Below are 26137 nucleotides of genomic sequence, written 5' to 3' on the forward strand. Positions count from 1 at the left end.
AATTCACACTCAGTATTGGCTGCTGGGTGATGAATCCAGGAAGGGGTGTTGGAGCGAGTTAATAAATGAGTGAGTGCAGCTCAAAGGCTTTTTACTGTTTAGACTTCTGGAGTTGGTTTTGGTTGTTATTGTTCATCTTTTAGATGAATCATCCAAAAATGAAAATTTAAACTAGACATTTAGAGTGCACCTTTGTGAGAAACTAATGATTCTACTTGGCATACAGCATCAAAGGAAGCCTTTTTAATGACATCAAATTCATGTACAGCCAAAAAGAAAATATCTTAAAAATGCAGATGTAGTCACATCAGAATGATAGAGTTTCTAGTCTGGGTGAAATACTTTTCTTTTTTTTTTTTCTTCCCCTGCAATCTTTTGCTTCTAGAATAAATTCAGGTTTTGAGTGGTTTTTCATCAAAGTGTAGCTCTCTTGTAGGGATGTGGTTTCTGCACCAGTCACTTTTGTCTGGCTTTTACTTAATCATGCAGAGTCCCATTTCTCCATGCACAGTGACAGATCCTGCAGTTTCTGCAGAGGTCAAACCCTTTGTAAAATCCATTCAGCCTGGTAAAACAGCAGGACAAGGCTGAATCATGGCAAACACTGTGAAAGGACACTTTCTGGGTTCCCACTGCTTTGTCACCTCTTCTGAGTTAGTTCATATTCCTCCCCCAAGCTGTCCTCTCTGTCCAAGGAACGGGCTGCTCAAGTGGATCTGGACTTGGTCAAAGGGGAGGTACCAAGGAAAGCATCCTGAGCATTGTGGTGGAGAACCTGTGGTGGGGAGGGTTTGCTGATCAGAGACAGCCTTCTAAGGGGTCAGGGATTGTTAGTGCTTGGTCTGACAGCTCGCTGCACATTGGTGCCAGTGCTCAGGCTGCAGTGGTACCACCCACAGCCAGCTGCTGCTGTGGGATCATTGCAGTGCCCTCAGGTTCTGGGCCTGTCACCTTGTGAAAGGGTATCCTTGAAATTGTAAACAATTTTGACATTATGTTGCAAATGATTGATTTTTGTCAGGACTGTGTGGTTGGTTGGGTTTTGTTGTTTCCTTGTTGATTTTTTTAATCAGGTACCGTGGCTGTGGTCTGGCCTGTTCTGGTAGGTAGCCTAATAAGATCACTGAACTGAGATGCAATTTTGCAAATGGATAGCACAAGTATGTGTAGCTTCTTAACAAATGCACTGATGGAGCTTTCATGTTGTATGGAAGGAGGTCAGACACTCTTTACAGCTGTTGTAGAAGACCTTTCCTTAATGAGCACTGCTGTAATTCCAGTACCACGGAGTGCCTCTCCTGCTCCTGCACCCAGAGCTCTCCCCTTGGACACAGGGCCAGAACGATTCCCCTCTGAGGTCTGGTCATGTGAGGCTGCTTGCAGCCTAGGAGAGCTAATTCAGGCAAAGGTGGTTGAGCTGTGTTGTAGCTGACTTGCTGAAGTGCTGCTTGACGTTGGTGAGTGGTTGATAAGTTCTTTGTTTTCCTACTACAAGCGAATAAACAGAAATGCCAGATTTTCTGCTAAGCCAGTGCACTTAATTTGGGAAAAGAAGGTGGAAGGACGGTGTTGGTGTTAACCAATTCCAGTGTTCAGAAGACCAGGTCCAACACTTGAGAGTAGAAAATGACATCAAATGGGGGCTCTGTGCATTATTCTGTGAAGAAAATGTTACAGTAATTTGGACTTGTCACCGTAAAATGCTATGTTTCTTCAAGACTTTAAGTCAAATCTTTATCAGTTTCTTCCAGAGATTTAGGAAATGGGGCAGAACTACAAATATGTTCAAGCTTTTCAGTACAGGTTTCTTTTTGAAGAAAGGGGGAGAATTCATTTACTAATGTCTAGCTAACTCCAGCAAATAAATTAATCCTATTCTCCTGCAGATTTCACTTCTTCGTTTCCTCTCTATTAGTGATAGATAATAAAAGACCAACACACAGACACCAGGAAGGAGAAGTTGGTGTAGATCTACTTTTCCCAATGCAAGAGAACAGTAAGTGGCAAAGACAACAAGAAGCCTCAGTGTGATTGAGCATTGAAGGCCACTCTGAGTGCTCAAGGTGCCCGTTTTCCTCTCTATTAGTGATAGATAATGAAAGACCAACACGCAGACACCAGGAAGAAGTTGGTGTAGATTTGCTTTTCCCAATGCAAGAGAACAGTAAGTGGCAAAGACAACAAGAAGCCTCAGTGTGATTGAGCATTGAAGGCCACTCTGAGTGCTCAAGGTGCCCGCACATGTTGGCCCCCAGCTCATTCTCCATGTCATTTTTCATTTGACAGACTGTATGCACTGACTGGTTTGAGTGGCACAGTGGGACAGGCTGGGTCACAGTAGAACTGTGCTTGTGCCCTGCTGCAGGTGCTTGTCTTGACAACTGTTCCAGGTTAGTAGGAAGAAATCAAGAGCATTGAAACATGAGTGAACTCTAGAATCCTGTAAAAACAAACATGATGGATTCACACAAACCCCAGCTTGCTGCTTACTGGATAAATGCAGTAGCAAATTAGAGCAGCAAAAGTCAGTGCTGGCAGTTCCTGGGATAATAGTTCACACCTGTGTTGCTCCTAAAACTTGTATTTTGTCATATTATCAAGAGAAATGTTTCGTAGGTGTGTTATTAGACCTCAGCACTCCTCTTGCACAGCTCTGTAGCAGCTTCCCTCTCAGCAGTGCAGAACACTGCAGGTTCTTGGGGCTGGAGCTCTGCTCACTGGTCCCTGGGACTGTAAGACCAAAACCCAAGATGTGGCAGTAAGTACCAGTCATCTGAGGTAGCTGGAGGGAGAGGTAAAGGATGGTTGTGCTGCTTACACAGATAGAGGAAATGAAGCACCAGCTGGCATTGCCATGCTCACAGCACAGCAGCACTAGGGAGGTGATAGCCTCTGTAGCACCTATTTCTTGACACGCAGTTCAGAGTTCAGATTAAAACTATACTATATTTCATTAGAGACTCACATGATTTCAGTGTCACTGTGTTTTCTTATCAAAAACTTTCTCTGAATTGCTTTATTTAACAAGAATTCCATTTAGCCTGGTGAAATTAATTATGCCCCAAGCTGTGTTCATCATAGCCAGTGTAACTCCTGTCAATTTTCAACCAGAGAAGAGGTAAATGAAATATTAAATGTTTATTCATAAGCACCTGAGCACCAAGAAAGTGAGAAGCCAAAATGTGCCAGAAACAAACTGGTATTTTATGAAATTTGGGAGTCTGTTTTGACTGTGTGGAAATCATCAATATTTGGTTGCTGTGTGTTGTTACTGTGTCTGTCTGTTGTGCCTGGTGAGGGACAAAAGGGGATCCCCAGAAGAAGCTGTTGCAGTTGTACATCTCTTGTTCATTTCTGCCATCTTCATTATTTGTGTGTAAGTTGCTGGAAGCAGTGACAAAGCTGGAGCTTGGGAACTCCATGGATTTCACGGAGTGGGAAGGTGCTGACTGTGTGCCCCGGATGTACCAAGGGATTGATGTCCCAAGAACTGCTCATCTGTGCTCTGGACAACAGAACCCTGTGGATGTGGCTGTGTGGGTTGGGCCCAGGCTTGGATTTGACTGGTTTGATGTTTGGTCTGTGCTGTGGTTTGATAACATGGCCAGAGTCCCAGCTGCAATTGTCTCAACCTGTCATGCCTCCAACAAGGAAAATCAAATCATTTCACTTTCAGCTGCATTCATTGCTCAGTCAGGAGAGTGAGAATGTTTTGGGTGGATAAAGACAAAACAGTGGAGAGATATGAGTGTTACACAGAAGGACACTGGAATCATGTAGCACACACATGAACGAGAGGGAGCAAACCATCTCTGAGTTCCTCTAAAAACCCTAGATCACTTTTTAGCTTGTGTTCCTGAACACTTGCAGAAGTCCTACATTGTTTGTTGGCATGTTGTTTTGATATTTCTTTATAGGAATTCAGAATATTGCGGTGATATCATGATATTAAGGGTTTACAGCAATTTACTGTTTGAATATAACATTAAAAATAGAGACCTCACCATAACAACTTCACTGAAACAGTTTTACCTTTTAGAAAACCCAAACTCTTTTCCATCTTGCCTTCTTTCATTAAACATTCAGGTGTCTTTGTTGAAGCCAGTGTAATAGCAAAGCTCTAGTTCTTAAAATTAAGCTCTAGTTCTTTAAATTAAAATGTGTGTCAGTAAATTTTTTTGTGGCTTAAAGGAAAACAATAACCCTAAACATCAGTGATCCTGGCATGGGAATGTGAGCTCTTACTGCACTGTTCCCTTCCACGTGCCCAAATCAAACAGATGTCGAAGGAATTTATACTGATTGCTCAAAGTCAGTCTTCCAGGCCCCAGAAATGCTCAGGTGGTGCTGTGCTATTTATCCTGTGTCTCCTGCACTATGGATGTCTGCAGCATTTGGGAGTGCTGGGCAGTGTCAGTGACCTCTGAGGGATCCAGATGTGCCCAGGCCCACAGAGCTCACCTCGGCATTGCAGCATTTCTGCCTTGTGCGTTTCAGGTGTTGCTCATACTTTACTTTTAATTAATACTTTGGTGGCCATGTTCGTTTCTACTCCACCCATCACACCCACAGACTTCAAAGGATTTGTACCAGTATAACCTCAGTATTTATTTTATTACCAGTGTGATTTCCTAAGGAAACAAGGCTTGGAAAGGTTGTTTGTGTTTGTCTGGTTTTCTGCCCATCACCCCAGTCCTCCCCATTCCCAAAACATTTCAGCCAAGCTTGAGAGCATCAGCGGTTCAAAGATGTGAAAATTGGAAATGTGAGGAAGTTCCCCATCTGATACCCCCCGAGGGACAGTGGGCAGTCGAGCTCGGCTGTAGGGAGGAGAATCTGTAACAGAGAGAAGATGCAAAGAGTATCCCATGTGCTGGGAAGGCTTCTGCTGGAATTTCAGCAGCAGAAGCCTTACTGGACCCCAGAAAAATCCAGCCATGAGACACAGATCTCTCCTGTTAGTTCTGTGGAGCTGTTTGTTGCCAGGTCTGTCACTGCAGTCTCCAGTGGGGCCTGCCCAGAATGTCTTTATGGTGGGGACTGTGTATGGAATAAACACACCTCCACAGGGATGGGCAGGCTCTGGATCAAACACTTCCCGTGTGTTCTGAAATGGCCTCAGGTGTCTCCCAAGCACCCAGCGTCCCCAGAAGCAGCCCGGGGGGTTCGGTGTGCCAGGCTGGCTGGGGGACAGATGGGCACTTCACGGAGTGCAGGGATGGGGTGGGCAGGGCTGTGCTGCCACCAGTGCTCGGTTCGGTGGAACTGCAGCCTTTGGAAGCTGCAGGTGTTCGGAGGCGAGTAATTTGCAGCCAGCTCAAATTACTTAGGGTACATGACAGAGCAAATTATTTAGGTAATGAAGCTGAAAATGCAGGAAGATTAGAATATTATATAGTAAAATCATTCCGTGTTAATTCAGTTTGTGATCAGATATCATGTTGCTTTAAATACCACATTACATGCAGTACCCTTGTTTGAGCCAATGAATATGGATGAATATGTCACTGAATATGTATGCCTCCTAATTTAATCAATATACTTACAAACAGCACTAGCAGGGGATGTCTGGCACAAACTGCATCCCTCTAGAAGCAGGTTGGCCCAATTTGTGTGTGCATCATGTTCATTGCAGACCCTTCTGAGCTAGCTGCACAGTCCTGCCCACCCAGAGAGGCTGGGCACAGGTGAGCCACGTGCAGGGAAGGGCTGCTGCAGCCAGGGAAGGGATTGCTCCTGAAGCAGTGCCCTGAGCCCAGGAGGTGCCAGCTGCAGCCCTGCCTGCTGTCTGTGCCCCCCTGCAGCCTTGGGCAGCTCTCAGCTCCACAGGCAGCTCTGCTCAGCTGGGGATGCTTTCCCTGGAGAGCCACGCCTGTGAGGAGGATGCACAGAGCCCTCAGAGGCTTTGAGGAGCAGGGACTGGTGTGAGGAGGGTGCACAGAGCCCTCAGAGGCTTTGAGGAGCAGGGACTGGTGTGAGGAGGGTGCACAGAGCCCACAGAGGCTTTGAGGAGCAGGGACTGGTGTGAGGAGGATGCACAGAGCCCACAGAGGTTTTGAGGAGCAGGACTGGTCTGGCAGACCCAGCAGGATGTGCTCGAGTCCCTCCATGCTGAGTGCACGAGGGTATCCCTGGAATTTCTGCACATGGCTGCCTTGGGAGCTGTGGCCAGAGCTCCTCAGAAGCGCTCGTGTCTCGGTGGTGCCAGGCAGCTGGGATTCCATGTACCCCGGGAGAAGGGAGCACCTCCTGCACAAGTTTTCCTTTCCAGAAAATGCTGATTTCTAAATTCAGAAATAGTAAGACATCGTGGGATTTACCTGACTTTCACCTTCCAAAAGTTAGGCTTGTAATTAAAATATCATTAAATTCCTTCACTGTTGAGTGAAGAGGAGGCTTCTCCTCTCAAGGGTTCGTGTTGTTTGTTATGAATAAGATAAATCATATGCCCTTTTTTCTTCTTGCTTTCTCTTTCTCCCTTCCTTTCCTCTCTTCCTGCCTTCACTCTAGAGCAGACAAGACAATTAACTTCATTAATTACCCAACTTTCTAGATCACTCAGGTCAGCTGGGTGGATCTCCCCTAAAAGGCAGACATGGGACCAATTTTTGCATTCACTGAAGAGCCCTTCCCAGGATACCAAATCTGAGGTTTCCTACTTGTTGAGAATTGGGAAAAATTGTTAATTGTGTGCATGTACAATTTTAAAATGACAGTGTGAAAGCAGAAGGAGGAAAGGAAAAATCCTTTTTCTACCCCAAGACACCTAACTAGAAGCAAGCCTTTTATTCACAAATGTTAATGGGGAGGAAAAAACTTTGTCTTTGGAAATCAGTTTTTTCCCTTTAAAAAAAGAAAAAAGTGTGTTCTTCAAGGTGAGCTGGTCACACACTTCCCTGTGCTGAGGCTCCGTGTGTTTCTGAGCTGGGGAGAAAGGTGACCTGTGCTTTGCTTGGCTGTACAGGCTCTTGCTCTGATCTGTCTGCCCCAATGAGTTAGGAACAGAGAAATCAAAGATTATGATGAGTTGTACTGTGCATTCCCTTACAGATACAGAATTAGATTTTCTTACTTCTCTACTGAAAAAACTGGACAAGGAATAAAGCAACATTTTATGATGTGGGAATGAATAAAAAGGGAGAGGCTGTCTAGGGGGTTTGGCTGGGTGAGGGAACTTGGAAAAAGCAGACAAACACAGTGAAACTGTTCCAGGTTTGGGGAACAAAGTCCCTGGAGCAGGAGGGAATAAGGCACATTCTCCTGTTCCAGCAGAAGATGTCATTGAGTGCTCCCACTGGCTGGCTGCTGGCGTGTTCCCTAGGAATTAGGTGGAGGCAGTGGTGGTGTTTAAGCACACCAGAGCTACCTCAGCGTTGCTGTGTGAGGACACGGTGGATGCAGGAAGAATAAATGGTCAGGGGGAAAAACACTGGCTTTTTTTCCCCTGTAATACTTGGCAAGTTCCTGTTCAGTGTCATTCTGAGCAGATCAGGGTCCACACTCCTTTTTCTGGAAGCTCCTCTGGCATTACAGCAGCTCCCAGGAGTGTGGTGATAGGAGCAGCTCCAAGTGAAGGCACATGAACGGAGGGGTGCTGGGGCATGGCAGAGGCCTCTTCTGTGGAGATGAGCTTGTTTGACATCACTTTGTAGGGATTGCTGCCTGCAGCCCTGGGGAGGTCCCTTCTTTCTCTCAGGAGCCCTTTCAGAGCATCTTGTTTGTGGTGGATCTCAGTGCTTGAGCTTCCATTGGCTGCTCTTGGTGGTTTGTTTGGGCTTTTATTCCTCCTCTTTGCTGCCTTTGGCACAGGACAGCATTGTGGAGCACTGTTATTTCAGGGTGTGAAAGAGTCTTAGGCCTTTAATCTGGGAGTACAAACTACATCTGTCACCTGGGTATCTGTGGCAGTTCCTAAGCAACCACAAGAGTTTATTTTTTTCTGCAGTTCATATTTAAGAAATAATTTGCTCATGCATGAACCAGCCTGAATCAGCCTGAGCACCACCCCAGGAGACAGAAATCGTAAACTGTAATTTAGGCTAATTCTAGTCTAAAGCATGAATTAGAGTATTTTATGTAATCTTGAAAAATATACCATATAAATAAATGTAAGCAGAGAACAGGTACAATTAATTTGAGCACAGTAGGAAGCTTTAAGTAACTCTGGGAATGTGAGAAACCAAGTCGGAACATATTCTTGACATGTAAAAATATTTCCCACCTGCCTTGTTTGCATAAGAACAAGGTTTTAGCAAGTACATATTTGCATGTCAAAGTTAAAAGTGGGGAAAATATTTTCACCCTTGTAAGAAAAAATGCATAATCTTGGCACAGGCAATTTGCATTTAGTAAGTTTAAAGTATCTTAAGTCCTTTCATGCTGTATGGGAAGTGTATGAACCTGCGACAGGGGTTCCATTTCAATGAGTTGATTTGCACAGGCACCACGTGGAGCAGTAATTGATCTGATCTCTCTGTGCATTAATTTGTACTACAATTGGTGGTGGCAGTCCCCAGCGATCTGTGCTGCTGAGATTCATCCCATTGTCCTGCATCTCTGAGTGCAGCAGTAAGTTGCAGTTTTAAATGCTGTGTGCCTAATTGAAAGTAAGTGCCTTGAAGATGTAAATTTGAGGAAATCAGGAATTCTAAAACTATACCTGATTTGGTGCCAGAGCTCATAAAAATGATGTTGGGCAAATGCTGGCACAGCTGGAGCCTGTGAATCTGTGGAGATTCTCTTCTACCAGTAAAGCACCCTGGAAAATGCATTTGGGACTAATTATGGCACCTTTTAGACTATTACTAACCTAGCTTTAGGCCATCACTTTGAAGGCATGTTACATTCCTTCAGAAACACTCTGCAAATGTCCTGTTGCTTAAGAAATAGGGATTGCATAGGCAGGCTTCATGGGTGATTTAACTAACATGCTGGAGATTGTAGATAAACTAGATCCAATTATATCATACCTATTCAAAATAAGGCAGTAATTATGTATATAAAAGTGAAATGTAAAAAATACATGGCCATGTAGCTGTGGAGATAAGCCTTGTCACTACCCTGTCCAAGGAGCTGCAGAAGGCTGCTGATTCACTGCAGCACAGGAGAAAAATAATCATATGTTGAAAAGGCACAACTGGGATTTGGTAGAGCTATTCTGGAATTTGCCCACAGGATTGCTCTCTGAATTTGAACTGCACATGATACAAATTCTGAGCTTCTGTGAATTTCAGTCTGTTCTCCAATTTGTTGATGTGAAGGGAGGGGGTTATTCCACCCTTTCTGCCACAAGCTCATAAACATAGGAGGCTCCAGCAATAATTAATGTAGCACATTAATGAAACAGCACACACATTATTTTTTCCCTTTTATTAGTTCACTTCCTGCTCCATTGTGTTTAATGTGTTAGCTGAAAGCAAAGTGAAATTAAAACCATTTTTGGGGAAGAAGCATTTCCTTCCTTAAGTGTCCTAAACAGACCTCTTCGTTTCAGCCTGTTATTTTGTTGCTGCAGGGATGGTGGGGTTTGAAGGTCAGGAATGCCAAGGTCCTTATGATGGGAGCAGACAGCAGTGGTGTCCTGCTCTGTGGGAAAGCTGCTGATCCACAACAGCCTGGCAAAAGCCCTGCAGCCTCCCCAGCAGAGTATTTTAGCTGCTCTTGGGTTCCCATTTGGGTGCTGCTCAGCTGCCCGTTGTTGCATTTGGTGTCACCTGGAGAATATTTGGAAGGGATATTTTAGCACAGTCGGTGCTGTGCTACAAGTCCTCTAGGCTGCTGCTTTATAATGATCTTCTGCTTTGGGCCAGATCCCGAGCTGTGTCGTGCTGCAGTGGAATGGAGCACACAGCAGCACTGCAAGATGACTCTTGATTAATAATAAGCAGCCAGTTAGGGATTCAGTGGCATGCAAAATGCAGTGTTTTTAGCGTGGACATGACCTTTTGAGATCAGAGCAGAAGTGAAGTCAAGCCAATGCATTGTAAGACAGCAGTATTAGATGTGATTTTGTGTGTTGTCACAGACTGGATAGATGTAAATTGGATGAAAGAGGAGCTCTCTTAAACAGTCAGGGCAGCTTGTGAATGGATTTGAGCTCCTCAAGGAGGTGAACAGCCCTTGTTAATGTGTCACAGTTACAGACACAGCAAGAGTTGCACTTGTACTGTTCCAACTAAGCCCTTTCCAGAAAACTGATGCAGCTTCATCCTACCCCACTGTGGCGGAGCAGGGGCTTTCCTGGGATTTCAGTCAGCCAGCTGTGTGTGTTAGTGAGCACCCCAAGCAGGTGTGATGTGTGCCCTGCTGCTGTTTGATCACTGCCTGTGCAGTCTGTCCAACCTGGCCAGCGAAGGCACTGCAGCCATGTACCCAGAGGCAGTGGAGTCCCTGAGCACACAGGAGTCCCTTCTTGGGCCCCTGTGTTCACATGGGAGGGTGCTTGGTTTAGAGAGAGTCACACACCAAACTGAATTCACTGGGTGGGTTTATATCTATGAAATTACATTTATCAGGCCTTTCATGCCTTATAACTGAATGGCATTTTCCAGACTGTGCCAACTCCTCTGGTTTCAGTAAGCTGCTGCTGCGTTTTCCTGCCTTGTTTGTTCTGTGGTAGATAACACACAAATAAATACCAATAAATCCCTTTTGATTCAGATAGGTAAGTTTTGGACTGCTCATGCAAAATGGGGTTGCTCTTCACCTTGTAACTTCTCTTTAGGGTTGGCTGGGTGGATGGTGGTGGCTGTGGTGAAGGTGGTGCATTTGCTTCTAGGCAGGGCAAGCTTTAAAATGGTGTGCTGTGGTCTTGCATGAACACAGCTGGAAGAAACCTTTCTAGTGTCATCTTAGCTCTTTGGCCAAAATGTGAACTCTCCTATTCTTTTTGGCTTTGAAATGCTGATTCTAGCCTTCTTGTGGGTTCTTAAACACCTTCTCAAATGACCCATTTTAATAACCCAAAAGCTATTATATAACGAGCAGCCATAATTTAGTCCAAAGCTCTAGGGGATCCTTGCAGTTCAGCAATGAATAGTTAATGCAGTATAATGTTTAGCAGGTTATTAGTTTTCACTGTACAAATGCTGATCAGGGAATGCTTTTATAAGGTGTTTAAAAGAAAATGTAATTAACTGGTTGCGTGCTTCTGTTGCAGCTCAAATTGAAATTATTCCATGCAAGATCTGTGGAGACAAATCATCAGGAATCCATTATGGTGTCATTACATGTGAAGGCTGCAAGGTAAGCTTCTAAAATATTAAGTCTGAAAAGAAGCATTTAGCCTTTTGATAATTTTCCTTCTTTTTTTAAAGAGCAAGCATTGCTCCTAAGTTGAATATAAAATAGTTGGGGATTCTGAAGTACTGGTTTTATTTGGACTTTAAATAGGATTTTTCTGTGACAAACACACGCAGGTGCACTGCTGCAGATTTTAGGACAATCCTCCAAATCACACAGTTGTGCTAGGTGTGCTGTGCATTGTCTCTCTCTGCATAAACAGAAGAGGTACAGAGAGAGGAGCTGCTTCAAGCACAGCACCAAGAGCCTGTTCAGTGCATTCAGCTGAGGGAGGATGAGTCTGCCTTTCTTGAATCTCCCTGTCTGGTTTTGCTGTGTAAATTGCTATGAAGCTCTGCTGCAATAGGTGAAAACTCCCCTCTGTTCCCTTTTGCACTCTGCTGCAGTTACAAATCTCTCCTGTTTGGCAGGGGAGATGTGTTTCACAGCAGCACGTGCTGAGACCACTGCCTGTTCCTTACAGTGCAGTCACAGCTGTGCGAGGTTTAGGCTTTGAAGTTTTTCCTGGAATTGTAACTTTGCGAAATGAAGTGAGCAAGGATTGCACTAGAAGCATTTCTGTTTTGTTCAGTGTGTCTGCCACAACCAGGAGTTAAACTGGACAGTGCCAGCAGCAGGCAGGAGTGAAGCTGATCACTCCTTTTGATCCCTAGTGCAGAATTACAGCGCTGGCTTGGGGTGACACAGTGTGCATGCTCTGGCTTGTTGCTCTCTTCATGGGTCTATGTTGCAATCCCATGCTGATAGGTTTTCTCCTCTTAATCTATACTTGAGGTGTGAAGAATTGATCATTTTGATCATTTTTAGTCTTCTCTCCTGACCTGCTTGATACTACAACCCATCCTCAGAAAGGAACTTCCTTGCATTCACGTTCACATTATAAAGTTCTCTTTTGTATTTTTCCCGGGAAGATTTTTGTGTTTTCTTTAACACATCCTCTCAGTCTTGTGGAAGTACTGGTAACAATGAAAGAAAAAAACTAAATTAAGAATCTTGGAATGATATGGGAACAGCACCTTCTGCCCTTTCTGACTGCTGTTGCTATGGAAAATGCAAGAAATGCACTAAAAATGCCTTGATAACAAAGTGGTGACTTTTTCCAGGTTTATGTTGTTAAGCAGTCTTGTCAGATTTCAGCTGTGGGAAGTGCAGACATTTGTTGTGAGAATTCTGCTGTTTGACTGTCAAGGATCAGGTTATGGTCAGGGTCTGAGAGCTCTTTAATCTTTAAATGCTCTGGGACCAGAGTACCTGGCAGAGAGACCCATGGCATCCAGACCTGAGTGCAGACACAGCAGGGTTAACGTGCTGCTGCTGCTCTGCTGGCCTCCCCACATGGAGCTTCTTGCAGAGCAGGAGCCCAAGGACAGGGAAGCTGCCAGCTGTGTTTTCCTTCCTTCATCTTCGTGCACTTAGTGAGAAATGTGTGTGCACTATACTATGTTTCAGCACAAATGATTTTCCTTCAAGTGCTGATAAGTCAAGTTCTTTTGGAGCTCTGTGCAATCCTCTCCTGCCGAGAACTCCACCCGAGGGGTCAGCTGGTGAGAAGGGCAGAAGGGAGGGCAAGCAGGCAGGGGTGCTCAGCACACTGAAACCCCTCTGAACCTTGAAGGCAGAAGGTGAGAAGTAAGAGTGGCCCAGTCAATAATTGAGGCATTTTCTCCTTCTCTTGAAGGAGCACAATGAAGTTTTGTAGCCATGCAATTTCAGACAAAATTTTAAAGCCAATTAATATCAACGTAGTTAACCAAGTTATCTTCCTTTGAGAAGCTCACTCCTAAAGAAGTTCAGTCTTGTTTAGTGCCAGCGCCCAGATGACCTGCAGGTGACAGACTGGGGTCTGCTAGTGGGCACAAGTCACAGGAAGAGTTCACATGATCATGGCCTAGGCAGCTTTTTAAATTACCTACTGTGGCTTCTGGATTCTCTGGATTCTCGTGCTACACTCTTCCACAGTACTGTCAACAAAGTCTCACCCAACAGAACTATTTTGGCTGGTGAAAAGGTTGGCATAGCTTGGCTCCTGCCAAAGCAGCCAGGTGTGGATTGGTATGGCTTTCTTTTCCCAGCTTTTCTGTGGCTGTGACTGCTGCAGGTTTGAGCATGCTGATGTTGCTCTTCATGTTATGCTAAAGCTTCCTTGGTAAAAAGTACCTGGCTACAAAGAGCTCATTCCCAGTCCTGTGCTTGGCTCCTGGAGTCGGTGTTCTGCACAGTCCCAGAGAAGTCAGTGAGGTTCTGCACAGGTGCCACAAACCCACCCACGTGCATCAGATGGCAGGAGCAGGGCTGTGGCTGTCAGAGGAACAGCTGTGCTGCTGCCCTCAAGCCAAGCCTGTCAGGAATGATCTACAGGCAGCAACAGCCACAGCAAAGTGGGGTGTTTTCAGCTTGGACTGGTTTCACTCCAGTTTGGTGTGAACTTTAATGTTACTTAATCCTAATGTTGACTTAAATGTTACTCTGTAAATACTGATAAACAGCAGAAATGCAGTTTATTCAAAACCTAATCTGTATCACAGATGAAATCACAGACCAGCTCTTGTCAGACTGACTTTTGCTGATCCCGTTGCTCTTCTGCCGCTCTGCAGCCCTTGCATTTCACAGAGTTGAAAGTGTTCTGACCAAGTTGAGTTGTTACATTGCATTTCACATAACTAGACAAGATTGTAGTGAAACCCATTAGTGTTTCTTGAGAAGTTTTCATTTCCTACCTTGATATGATGTTGCTGGCTGTTCTTATGAAGTTAGTGGCAGTGTTTTTGCAAAAGCATTGAGTACTTCTGACCCATCAGCCTATTTAGCTCAATTTGAATCTGCCTTTAAAAAAGTAAAATTTAACACCACTTCATCAACTCTCCCTTAACTGAAAATTTGAGCTTATTACAAATAAAATAAAATTTTAAGAGAGGGTAGTTGCAGGAGCACTACTGACAAAACTGGTACCTGTGTGAGGCACTTCACTCAACCATTTCTTAACAACCTTTTATGCTGCAGGAAGGACCATGCTGGGAAAGAAAAGTGGTTTGTACACATCCATGTTCTTTTCTCCTAGCTGAAAGTTAAATTCAGTTCCAAATGGTCATACATTGAACTGTATAATTTAATTTGCAGATGCAGTTACTTGGTTTTGCTGTCAATACTTCATGCCCAGCTGACCCCCCAGTGCAGTAGCAATCCCTCTCTTTACCTGACTGCATGTAGCTGGTCTAACAGAACCCCTCATGCAGGGCATTTCCGCTGCTTATCAGAAGGTTTATCAGTACTGGCTTTTGTCTCTTGTGTCTTTTAAGACCTCAGATGATCTTGTTCATTGTAACTGCAAAGAATGTCAGGGTTCTTCACTTCAGGAAACAATAGCTGGTGTGCTGTCCCTGCCCATCTTGCTTTCATTTGTTGACAAACACTAGCTCACCCATCTTTATTACTGATGTAAAACTGAATGGTTTTCCTGTTTTCAGTGACACTATGACGTTATTACCAAATACTTGATTATCACAGTTTATTAAACAATATTGTCAGAGCACTCTCCTCCCTTTACGACTAAAATATGTGCTGGTGGTCATAAAAGGGTTCAAAATACAATTTGAATGTTTGCCTGTCTTTTGTATTACAGTGTATTTTTCTGATGTTTCTTTGAAGAAAATTTGTGTTGGTTTGCTTTAGAAAACACTAAAAGAATTACTCCCCCCCAACTAATTGTTAATTGCTCAGAATATTGCAAAACTTAATGATACGTGGAAGTCTTTAAGTATTAGCCATAAATCATGGGATTATGAATAAGCCTTTGTTGTCACAGGCTCGCATACAGTCATTCCAAAACGTCTGCCATTAGGATGCAGCAAGGCAGCTGTCAGCTGTTTTCTTGTAATTAAACAGCCAATGAGCAGCTAATTAAGACATATGTGTATACAGAAGTGGAAGTGGGTATGTTAATGAACTGTAGGAATCAATTCATTAAATGAAAATTTGTCAAAAGACCAAACATGAGCTCAGCGTCTCAGCCCATGCGCGGTGCAGAGGGAGCCTGTGCGGTGCCCTTTGGGACACGAGGGAAGCACAAGTGGCTCAGGAGCCAGCCCAGACACCAACGGCTCCAACGCCGAGCTGCTGAGCAGAGAACTCGCTGAAACTATTAATAGACTTTGCAAAAACTGCTATTTACATTTCAAAGTCCTTTTTTAACAAGTTGTTATTCCAAGTGACTTGCAGATGAAAAGTTCCTGCGCTCTTTTTTCCCCAAACCTGATTTCGTGGCAGCGAACGAACACCCATAGACCGTGTTGGTATAAATAGGCTCTGAAACGCAGGGGCCGTGCTTGTTATGTGCCTTGTTACGTGGGCTGCTCTTCTTCTGGCACCAAGTGCATCCATCTGCAGGAAAAGGGAATGTGCAGAGCTCAGTGGCTGGGGCTGGATCTTTGTGCTGGCACCAGGAGGGGCCGAGGCTTGGCCCAAGTGTGCCATGAGCCAGAGTGCTCCGACCCCGGGGCTGCTTCCGTGCAGCACCAGCCTTGTCCCTGTGCTTGGTCAGGAGGGGTGGCTCTGCTTGGCCCATTAGGTCACATGAAGGAAGGGTTGTAAACATGCACGCAATAAAAAGCATGTGGCCTGGGCTGGCTTGCATAAAGCTCGAACGTATACACGTGTACCAAGGATGCATCCACCTCCTCCTTCCTGGTGGAAAAATTATAGCCAGCTCCATGCCTCTGGCAAAAGAGAGGGGACAGAACAACAGAATAGGGTGTTGTCCTTTTAATAAAGGAGAGGAAAGCCTAGAAAGAAACTGCAGGTGCTTACAGAAGGCTCCTGTAATAGGGGCTTCCCCACGTCTTACATTGATGTGAAAGCCCAAGCACCACCAAAAGCTTCCAAAACTCACAAAGTAAATGACAGCACTGTAGAACAAAAAGGCCTCACTTGACCTTTATTGTCAATTCACTTGCAAGTCTCAGATACCTGTGTTTCTGAGCTCTGGAAGAGAGTTTTGATTAGCTTTTGAAGTTTATGGCAAGGATTCTTCTTTCTTTTACCTACTCCTGATGTTTTCTTGGGTTTGTTTTTAAAAGCACTCTGCTGTATCTCTAGTTTGTAAAGTGCAAGTGCTTTTAAAGGCCTGGGTTTCAGGCATTTCTGCTCTACTGGAGATTTAGCTTTAAGCTGTAACTTAGCTGCTATATTGTACACTAAAACGTATTGAGCAGCTGTGTCTCTAGGGAAAATCTGAAGAGGAAAAAGGCCAGTATTTTCTCCATTATAATACTAAAAATAATCCTCAGCTTGACAAGGCTATTCTTAATAAAATATGCCGAAGTGGCAATTTAGAATCTCTGTGTGTGTGTATATATATATATATATCTCAGCTAAAGGAAAACATATGGATCCTTGAGGTTATTGGGACATGCTGGTCTCACATATTGTTTAGGCTGACTTGCAGAATCTCAGAGGTGGCAGAGGGTTTCATACAGCTCTTGTGTGAGCATGTCATTCAGTGTAATCCCAAGAGTGTTTGGAGAACTGAGATTTTGAGGGACTGATGAAGAACCTCAACCAGTCACTGGTCAGCTCAGTCCCTAATCCTGTTTTGGTGGTGAATGGCATTGCACTTGGAGTTCAGTGGTGAACACACTTGTACTTGCACTGGAGTAACAGACTCCACTGACGGTGCTCCCAGAATTGGAAATTAATCTATCTACTTACCAAGAGTTGGTTTCTCTAGAGAGATCAGTTGTGATGTTGGAATGGTAAACATTTCCATGGTATTTCATGAATTATTATTGTAGAGTGAAATGCATTCAATTGGAGCTCAATATGTGCAATACTTTCAGTCTCAGTGACAATTATCTATTGACAAACATGAAAAAAGCAGTTGAAAGTTCAGTCATCTAGAAACAAGGAGCAGAAAAAAGGGTAAAAAATTCTGTACAGGAAAACAGGATCAAAGACAGCATCTTCAGGTTTTTTGGGGTGGTTTTTTTGTGTTGTTGTTTTGTTTGGTTTTTTTTAATATTCCATGTTTTCCCTAGTAAAGCTTTCACAAAAGGAGTGTAATCAACAAAGATTGGTACCTTCCTGGTAAGACTGAGCAGGGGTTTTGCCTCAGTGTTTTGCCATGTTTCTGTCATCAGGAAGTTTGATAGGAACTACTTGACTGCTTGAGACTTGTCATGCAGAAGTCCTTCCTCTGTTTGCTTCACCAAGTAGGGATACGTGTGCTGAGGGACTCCAGCATGAAACCTTGGAGTAAATAACAAACTGGTAAAAGTCCAGCTTTAATTAAAAGGTGCCCAGCCTTTCCAAGGAGCTATTTTCTTTGCAGCACTGTTAATTAATCCATTATGTGGCAACGTAAAACTAAAATAGTGTGCTCACTGCTCTCAAATGCCTCTTTAGAATGACTGCATCTTTGCAGAATCCTTGTGAAGTAGGTATTACACACACAGCAGCTTATGTTTGGGCAGTCTGTGGCAAAAGGATGAAATGGACTTCAAAGCAAACAGCTGCAGAGTGGTTAATGACGTGCCCCTCTCTGGAGGAGACAATAAAGTTGTAGCTGTGCGTAACCTTCCAGCTCCAGCTTTCTTTGGAGATGGGGTTACTCAGGAAAGAGACCATACATAAAACGTGTTTTAGCTTTTCCCCTCTTAAGAATCTAAATGCTGCATGGAGTTGAACAGAACCTGGGCTGTCAGCATCAAAGTAACTCATGCAACAGCAGCAATGGGTGACAGCAGCCCCAGTGCAGTGACCATCCCTCTGTCCTGGGCACCTCAGGTGCTGTCTGCTTTTGGGCCCCTCATGACAAGTGACACTGAGGGGCTGGAGTGTGTCCAGAGAGGGGCAGCAGAGCAGGGGAAGGGTCTGGAGCACAAGGCTGTTACTGGTTTTAGTCTGATAAGGAACAGCTGAAGGTGCTGAGGTTATTTAATCTGGTGAAGAGGAGGCTCAGCTGTGACCTTCTTGCTTTCTACAACTCCCTGACAGAAGATGGAGCCAGGTGGGGGCCTGGCTTTTCTCCCATGGAGCCAGCAACAGGACAAAAGAAGATAGCCTCATGTTGTGGCAGGGCAGGTTTCTGTTGGATGTTAGAGAAAAAACCTTCACTGAGAGGGTGGGCAGGCATTGGATTAGACTGTCCATGGAAAGGGTGGAATCACTATTGCTGGAAGTGTTCAAAAAGGTGTGTGGATGTGGCACTTCAGCTTTAGTGGTGAACACAGTGGTGCTGAGATCATGTTTGGGCTTTATGATCTTAGACATCTTTTCCCATCTTAATGATTCTGTGAGTCTACAAAAAAGCATGTTAAGAAATTGTTCTTTGCAGGAGAAACTGTTCAGCATGGTGCTGTGTATTTTTAAACACATACACACACTGGCGAGGCTGAACATCAGAGCCTGCCACTGTCACTCCAGAGAGCAGAACAGGGTGGTAGCTGTTGAATCCTCCCTATTTTGGAGAACTATGACAACCCAGGGAAGATAGGAAATCAAAGTCTATAATTAGTTTTATCTTGTTTGGAAAGAGCTGGTGTACCATATGTAATATGGGATCTGTAAAGTCAGTGAATAAAAAGTGTAATTCCTTTATGTGTTACGCTTTTTTAATGAACTGTTTCTTGCTAGTTACTGGTTTTTGTTTGTTTCTAGGAGAGAAAACAAAAAAACAACAAGCCTTTAGTTTTAATTTCCTTTAGTTGACTACAGAGCACTTGAACTTCTTTTCTGCGAAGTACGCTACCTTTGAGAGTCTATTTCCTCCATCAGTTAACAGCTCCTTGACTTGTGTTTTGCCATGGCATGGCAGGGCTTTTTCAGGAGGAGTCAGCAGAGCAATGCCACGTACTCGTGTCCTCGGCAGAAGAACTGTCTGATCGACCGGACCAGCCGGAACCGCTGCCAGCACTGTCGCTTACAGAAATGCCTTGCTGTGGGGATGTCTCGGGATGGTAAGCGCTGCTGGCTCGGGCCTGCCTGAGAAATGCTAACATGGCGTGTGGTGTGCTGGATGGTCAACCAAAAAACACAGCATTTGTGTGCTCACTGTGCATTGGGCTGATAGTTGAGATCATCGAGTGAGTTTCAGATGTTGCTTCATATTTTTCTGTGTTGTATGCTAAATGTTTTTAGATGCTGCTATATACTCAAATGTATATAAATCAGGGCATGCACAAAGTTCTTGGATTTATCTTGTTTCCTACTTACCTATTTCGGTTCCCAGTTAAGAGCTTTGTCTCTGGTCATTTCTTGAAGATGCAGTTTTTTAGTCTCATGTTAATATTTCCTCTATATATTCATTCCAACTTAAGTGACCTCCTGTAGTTGCAAGTAGCATTGCCTGGTGCTTGGGTACAGATCAGAACTGCTTCACAGTATTGACTGAAGTCAAATATGTGTATAATGAATAATGGAAAAAACACAAAGAAAAAAATAATGCAGTGTTTTTTCAAAGATAGAATTCTGAAGGAAAGATGTTCCAGTGCTGTTAAATATTAAGCTCAAAATTGCAGCTTGAGTAGTGATGAAAGCCCGCCTCTGCCAAACAGTTGCTTATGTAATTCAGTCAGAACTGGCTTTGCAGCTGAGACTTGCACGCCTCCCCCACAGATGGAACGGAGCTGCCACCACTCACCCATTTGAAGATCTGACTCAGTCTTTTCCCCTGCCTCAGTGACAGCAGCGCTGCATGTTCTACAAATACATACACATTACTCTAGGTACATGAGGCCTGATCAAGGAGATTGTCCCCACATTGCATTTACTTTTTGAATTACATTGTCTTTATTTTTTTTTATTAGCCATGAGACTAAAAACCTGGAACAGTTGATCATGTAATGACTAGTTCCTCCAACATGTTTGCTTTCCTGTAGAAAAGCAGAAGGCAGTAGTCACCTTTCTAAAGGATGAAGTTTTTGAAATCCCATGCTGCATCCTTGGGAATTCCCTGGATGCTGCAAACCAGTTGCTTACAGCTAATGCTCCTCAAAGTCGTAGTAACACTGTGGAGATACACACATGCACTTGTGTGCACACACACATAGGTTTAACAATTACTCGTCTACTAAACATTTTTGCCTGTCCCAGGGGCAGTGAAGGCAGGTTTGGTGGTTCTTCCCTTGTGCTTTAGTCCCAGTCTCAGTAAAGCTTGCTGTCGATACACTGAGAGGGACCCCACATGTTGGCACCACACTCCAGGTTCACAGCAGCCCTCATTCTGCAGCATGAATGCACAGCTGGATGGAACTGGACAGTTGTTTCAGGCCAGTGTGTTCTGGTTTAGCTTTTGCCTTTCTAGGCAGGGTTTGAATGCTGAGGAGATGCATCTGTCAACTTCAACGAACGTACAAGAGAAAATCTTTCCAGCACAGAAGTGGAAAGTTAATTAATGAAGCTAAACCACTGACTTCTAATGGTCCATTTCAGTGGCACGTCAAGACAGTCTTTTAAAGAGCAGGTGCTGCAGCTGTGTACCTGTAACTGAGAAGTGGTTCTTAGGTCTGTCCATCCTGCACATTTGGGGTTTTTGGGTGCTGTATCCTTCCATGTAATGTTGAAAGACTCACAAGGCGGTGGTGGATGTGTAGAGATGTAATCTCTTGTGTGTCTGTATTTCAGCTGTAAAGTTTGGTCGAATGTCAAAAAAGCAGAGGGACAGCCTGTACGCCGAGGTGCAGAAACACCGAATGCAGCAGCAGCAGCGGGATCACCAGCAGCAGCCAGGAGAGGCAGAACCACTCACCCCAACATACAATATCACCACCAATGGGTTAACAGAGCTACATGACGACCTCAGTAATTACATTGATGGGCATACCCCTGAAGGTAGCAAAGCAGACTCTGCAGTTAGCAGCTTCTACTTAGACATACAGCCTTCTCCAGATCAGTCGGGTCTTGATATTAATGGAATCAAACCAGAACCAATATGTGACTACACACCAGCATCGGGCTTCTTCCCTTATTGTTCTTTTACAAATGGGGAGACCTCTCCAACTGTGTCCATGGCAGAATTAGGTAATGAGAGAGAAAAGCTTCCATTGTAATTGTCTTAACAGTACCCTTTGGATTAAAGTGGCACATGTAGCCAGGTGATAGTGAGAATGCTGCTTCAGTAGAGCTGTGGGCATGGATGGGCATTCTTGTGTGAAGTGCACAGTAAATACCCTGATCTCAGGGAACTCCTTGCTGCTCTGCACTAAAGCTCCCAGGGGACTGGGGTTGATCAGTGCTACCAGTGCTGCTTTTGCTTTCAGTCCCTGCAATAGAACCCTTGGAATACTGATGAGAAGCTAATTTTTAGTGTTGAGAAAACAGAAACATTTCTTTATTTGCAGATTATTTTGTAACAATTTATCTCCTTTTTCATTACCTCAATGCTGTTACTCCTAACAAAAAGGGATGAGGCTGATTTTCATCTGCTCTTTACCTGAGGAAAGCCCTGGGCTAATCTGAGGGCAGTTCTTGTCACTTACTGAAGAGGATCTAGCCCCAGATACTGAAGGACATTTTTAAATGTAGCAAGTTTTGATAATTTCTCTAAGAGCCTTATAACAACCACATTAATTAGCATATTTTACTTTAAACTTTTCCCTTAATGATTACACTAAGGCTGAATTCCACAAGTATGACTTGTCAACAGCTGAGACTGGGGTTAGAGTGTGCTGTGTGAACTGGTTATAAACAAAGTGGAACAGGACATTCAAAGAACTGGTTTCATGATTCCATTACTTATGTAAGCAGCCAGGCATTTAAAATTGATTCTTAAAACTTGCTGAAGCAACATTTTTTCTAAATATTTTATTATGAAAACCTAAAAATAGTTCAAAAAATCAGGTATTCCACATTAAAATTTTGTGTTGTTTATTTTATGTTCTTTTGAGAAGTTTTGCAGAGGGGAAGTCACAAGAAGCTTGCTTTTTAACATCCTTATGTTGCTCTCTACAATGTAATTTGTCCTGACAGCTAAAATATTGTGTCTGGCATCAGTTCAAATAATTTCAGATAGGTAAAAAGGAGAAGAAAATGTCAGGACAAAGGCCACACTACCAGCCTTGTCTCAATGAAATGACTGCTAATTTTCTCATGTAAGGTATTAAAAAGATCTATATTAAACCCACAGGAAAAAAAAATAGAGGGTTTTTCCTTTGTAGGCCCTGTGTTGAGTTTGGAACAGTGGCCTAATGAAGTTTGTCCTGTTGCTTCCCTTTATTTACATAGTGCTTCATTTAAACCCTGCACAGCATGATTTGGGTGCCCAGCATTAACATTACTGAACAATGTTTGAAGAATGTTTGTGTGCCAGACGAAGGTTTCAATTTAGAAAGGTGTGGCTGTTCAATGAAAATATTTAGGTGTGTACTGAAATGCAGTCCCGAAGTGAGGCGGAGGTTTGTGAATAACATGGGAATATTTCACCTCCTGCATCCTGTACGGGCACAGGGATCATGCTGTCAGCTGCTGCTACAGAGAACAAGTGTTTCAACTACACACTTGTTAAAAAAACCCAAAAAAATTGCTCTGAAATACATCAAAAAAGCTATGGTGACAAAGTATAAATTACGTTGTGTTCTACCTTACCTATTGCCAGGTAGCACATATCATGTGCTTTTACTTCGTCTTTATGACTTTTCAGGTAATATGTTAATCAAACTACTGACAGACATGGGTCCAGCAATACAGTCTGTGAGGAGTTGGGTTTGCTCATTAGCAAACAAAGCCAGTTTCACTGAAGACCCAGAACTGCAGTCCCTCAGAATACCTCCATGTTGTAGTGACCACCATTCCTCTTTGGTTTGAGCATCTGTATGACTTTTCATCAAACTACTGACAGATATGGATCCAGCAATACAATTTGTGAGGAGTTGGGTTTGCTCATTAGCAAACAAAGCCAGAACTGCAGTCCCTCAGAATACCTCCATGTTGTAGTGACCACCATTCCTCTTTGGTTTGAGCCTTCATTTTCAGTGGCCAAACAAAGCAGAATTGTGTGAGACAAGTCTCCAGGCCTCTACTTGTCGCATGCTAAAATATGCCCACCTGAAGGGTCAGGGTAGGAAAGAGGAAGTTCAATGAAAGTAGAACTTGGGTATCTAAATTCTATTCAGGCTTTTGAAAGTGTTCCTAAACATTCATGGAACCAGGTTTTATTAATAAATGTAAATCTGCCTTATGCATCTTTTAATCAAGTATAGCAGCAGGAAATAATTTTATTTGGAATTAAAACATTGTATGGAAATTTTAAATCATGTAGAGTAAATTAGGTGACTACTCTAAAGCTGAAGGAAAACAACCCCTAGTGTTAGGGACTTTTTAGTTTGTTAACTTAATCACCTGGATTCTCCAATAGATGCATTTTCCTGATATTTTTTTAATTATATGAGAGTAGGGGGAAAAAAAAGACGCTTTTCCCTCCCAGGCAGCTTCGTGTAACCAGAGTCCTGCCTGAGAGAACACTAGGCAGTGGTAACTGTATTTCCCTATTGGAAAGCACTGGCACTGTGCCTGGCTGCGGTGCCGTTCTGTCCCGTCCCTGACGGTGTCCGCGGACGGCTGTGTGCCCTCGCTCGAGGGGTCCGTGCCCGCTCCGTCCCGGTGGGCGCTGTGGCTGTGCCCGCGGTGCCCGTGTCCCCCTGGGGCCCCGCTGTGCCCAGCCTCGGGCCCCGCTGTGCCCAGCCTCGGGCCCCGCTGTGCCCAGCCTCGGGCCCCGCTGTGCCCAGCCCTGGGTCCCGGCGCCCTCTGCCGGGCTCCGGCCGCCCTTCGGCGCTGCCTCCCGAAGCCGGCTCCAGGGAAACCCAAAGCAAAGCAGTTTTCTCTCTCTTTTTTCCACCCTCTCCCCTCCCCCTGTTGCAACTGAAATATACGAGCTCTTCTCGTGTCTGAAGGTACAGCTTTGCATTTCTAACGCGTGTCGTTTCCTGCTTTTTCTTTTAGAACATCTTGCACAGAATATTTCCAAGTCACACATGGAAACTTGCCAGTACTTGAGAGAGGAGTTACAGCAGATAACATGGCAAACTTTTCTGCAGGAGGAAATTGAGAACTATCAGAACAAGGTATAAAAGCATGCCAAGATACGGCATGGTTTCTTTAAAGCATGGTATTTCCATAACACACTGCAAAATTCACTTTTTCACTGCTTTCTCCTTACTATCAGGAATGTATATTTCTGTGTGTTTAAAAAAATAATACACTAGAATCAAAAGGAGCACTATGGTCAGGATATCTTTGCATTTGTGGTTTTTACAGGTATAGGAAACGGCAAAGACATTCTCCTAAAATCTGTCTTTGATAAAGAAGGATAGGAAATAATAGGAATTTTTTCAGTCCTGTTTGGTGTGTTATTTTCTTCTCTTAAATTGTAATGTCCTGGATCAACAACAACAACAAAAGCCCAAGCCACCAAGTTTGTGATGTTACATGCTGTGCTTCAGTTTGAGTTTATAAACACAGAGCTCCGTCAGATCTGCAGCCTTCGGGTTCACTGGAATCCTGATTCAGGCTCCAGTTGTCCCTCAGTGTTTGGGTTTTACCTGTGGAGCAGCAGCACAGTGCTGCCCTGCCACCAGGGTATTGTAAGGTCTAATCAATGTTATTTCCAACATGCCTTCCATCCACAAGCTGCTACCAATTGGCTACATTTGGAAAATGGCCTTGGGAAGCACTGCTAAAGCACACTGTTCTTTGAACATATTTTTCATTTCCACAGAAAAATATTTAACCTTTCGGAGTACAATTTTTTCTACTTTAGGTGTTTTCATTCTGCATTATTTTCAACACTGGAAAAAAATATGATCATGCCTTGCTGGTATAAATTGGCATTCTATTTTCATGCAGAGAATAAAATTCCCACTGAAATGACCAAAATCATTACACTTTGACATTTTTGGCATATGATAAAAGTTCTCCAAGCTGGATTTCTTCTGACATGACTGCAGAAGTCTTCCATGGTTGCATTGTCACTCATCCACATGAGGCTCTGGTTTTGAGGTCAATTCCCCTTGTCTTATAAGCAGACTGTAGCCAGGAGTGTTGGAGAGAACTCACTCCATTTTGTTGTTTGGTTTTCTTTAGCTCAGTTTTACTTTCCAAAGCTTGGTTAGTAATTTTTGAATTTCTCTTCTCTCTCAAACAGCAAAGGGAGGTAATGTGGCAGTTATGCGCAGTGAAAATAACAGAAGCTATACAGTATGTAGTGGAATTTGCCAAACGCATTGATGGCTTTATGGAACTGTGTCAAAATGATCAAATTGTGCTTTTAAAAGCAGGTATGTGGGTCAGCTTTAAGGTCTGCTTCTATTAGTTTTGCCTGAGGAAGGTGTTACATGGTATATACAGTGGTTGCATACACTTATATTCATATGCAGTACAGTGATCATTTAAAATTAAATAATGAAAAACCTTGCAAATTTTCTGTCTTTGAAGTAACATCATCTTAGTTATTGTGGGGAGAAGGAGTTCAAGTCTCTCTATTAAATTTTCATTATGGAGAAAGGGAGCAATGAGTGTGTTAAGATGTAAAAATTGGATTTAATTTTTTTTTTTGATTGCTAATAGTGAATATTTCAAGGTAAAAATCCAAATTGTTCTATGCAAGATGTTGTAGCAGTAATTCGGGTTACAAATACTGGACCGAGTTGTTAAGGCTTGGTGAACATACATATAAATGAGCTGCTTTGGCTTCAGAGACTTCATACTCTAAAAAAATCACTGGATTTTATTAGCATTAACTGAGTTTCTTCAGCGAAAACTTCTAAAGGGGTTTATGGGAATTCATGTAATTCTACCAGCAAACCAAACTGTGCTCTGTTACACCTCAGCAACTTACTACTCCACTAAACTG

General features: G+C 43.6%; 1 protein-coding gene across 3 annotated transcripts in view; it reads left to right on the forward strand.

Moving 5' to 3' along the window:
- Positions 1-26137, forward strand: part of RORA (RAR related orphan receptor A) — a 352717-nt gene that overhangs the window by 312030 nt on the left and 14550 nt on the right. For 2 of the 3 annotated variants that reach the window (XM_039723048.1, XM_039723050.1), the window contains 5 exons: positions 11159-11244; positions 19109-19250; positions 20917-21312; positions 24229-24350; positions 25430-25562. In XM_039723048.1, coding sequence (XP_039578982.1) covers positions 11159-11244; positions 19109-19250; positions 20917-21312; positions 24229-24350; positions 25430-25562 — 879 coding nt within the window. The remainder of the gene's footprint in view (positions 1-11158; positions 11245-19108; positions 19251-20916; positions 21313-24228; positions 24351-25429; positions 25563-26137) is intronic. The other variant, XM_039723049.1, reaches the window with a different exon arrangement.

The sequence above is a fragment of the Passer montanus genome, unplaced genomic scaffold (genome assembly GCF_014805655.1).
Source record: "Passer montanus isolate IOZ18808 unplaced genomic scaffold, ASM1480565v1 scaffold5, whole genome shotgun sequence".
NCBI classification, from domain to species: Eukaryota; Metazoa; Chordata; class Aves; order Passeriformes; family Passeridae; genus Passer; species Passer montanus.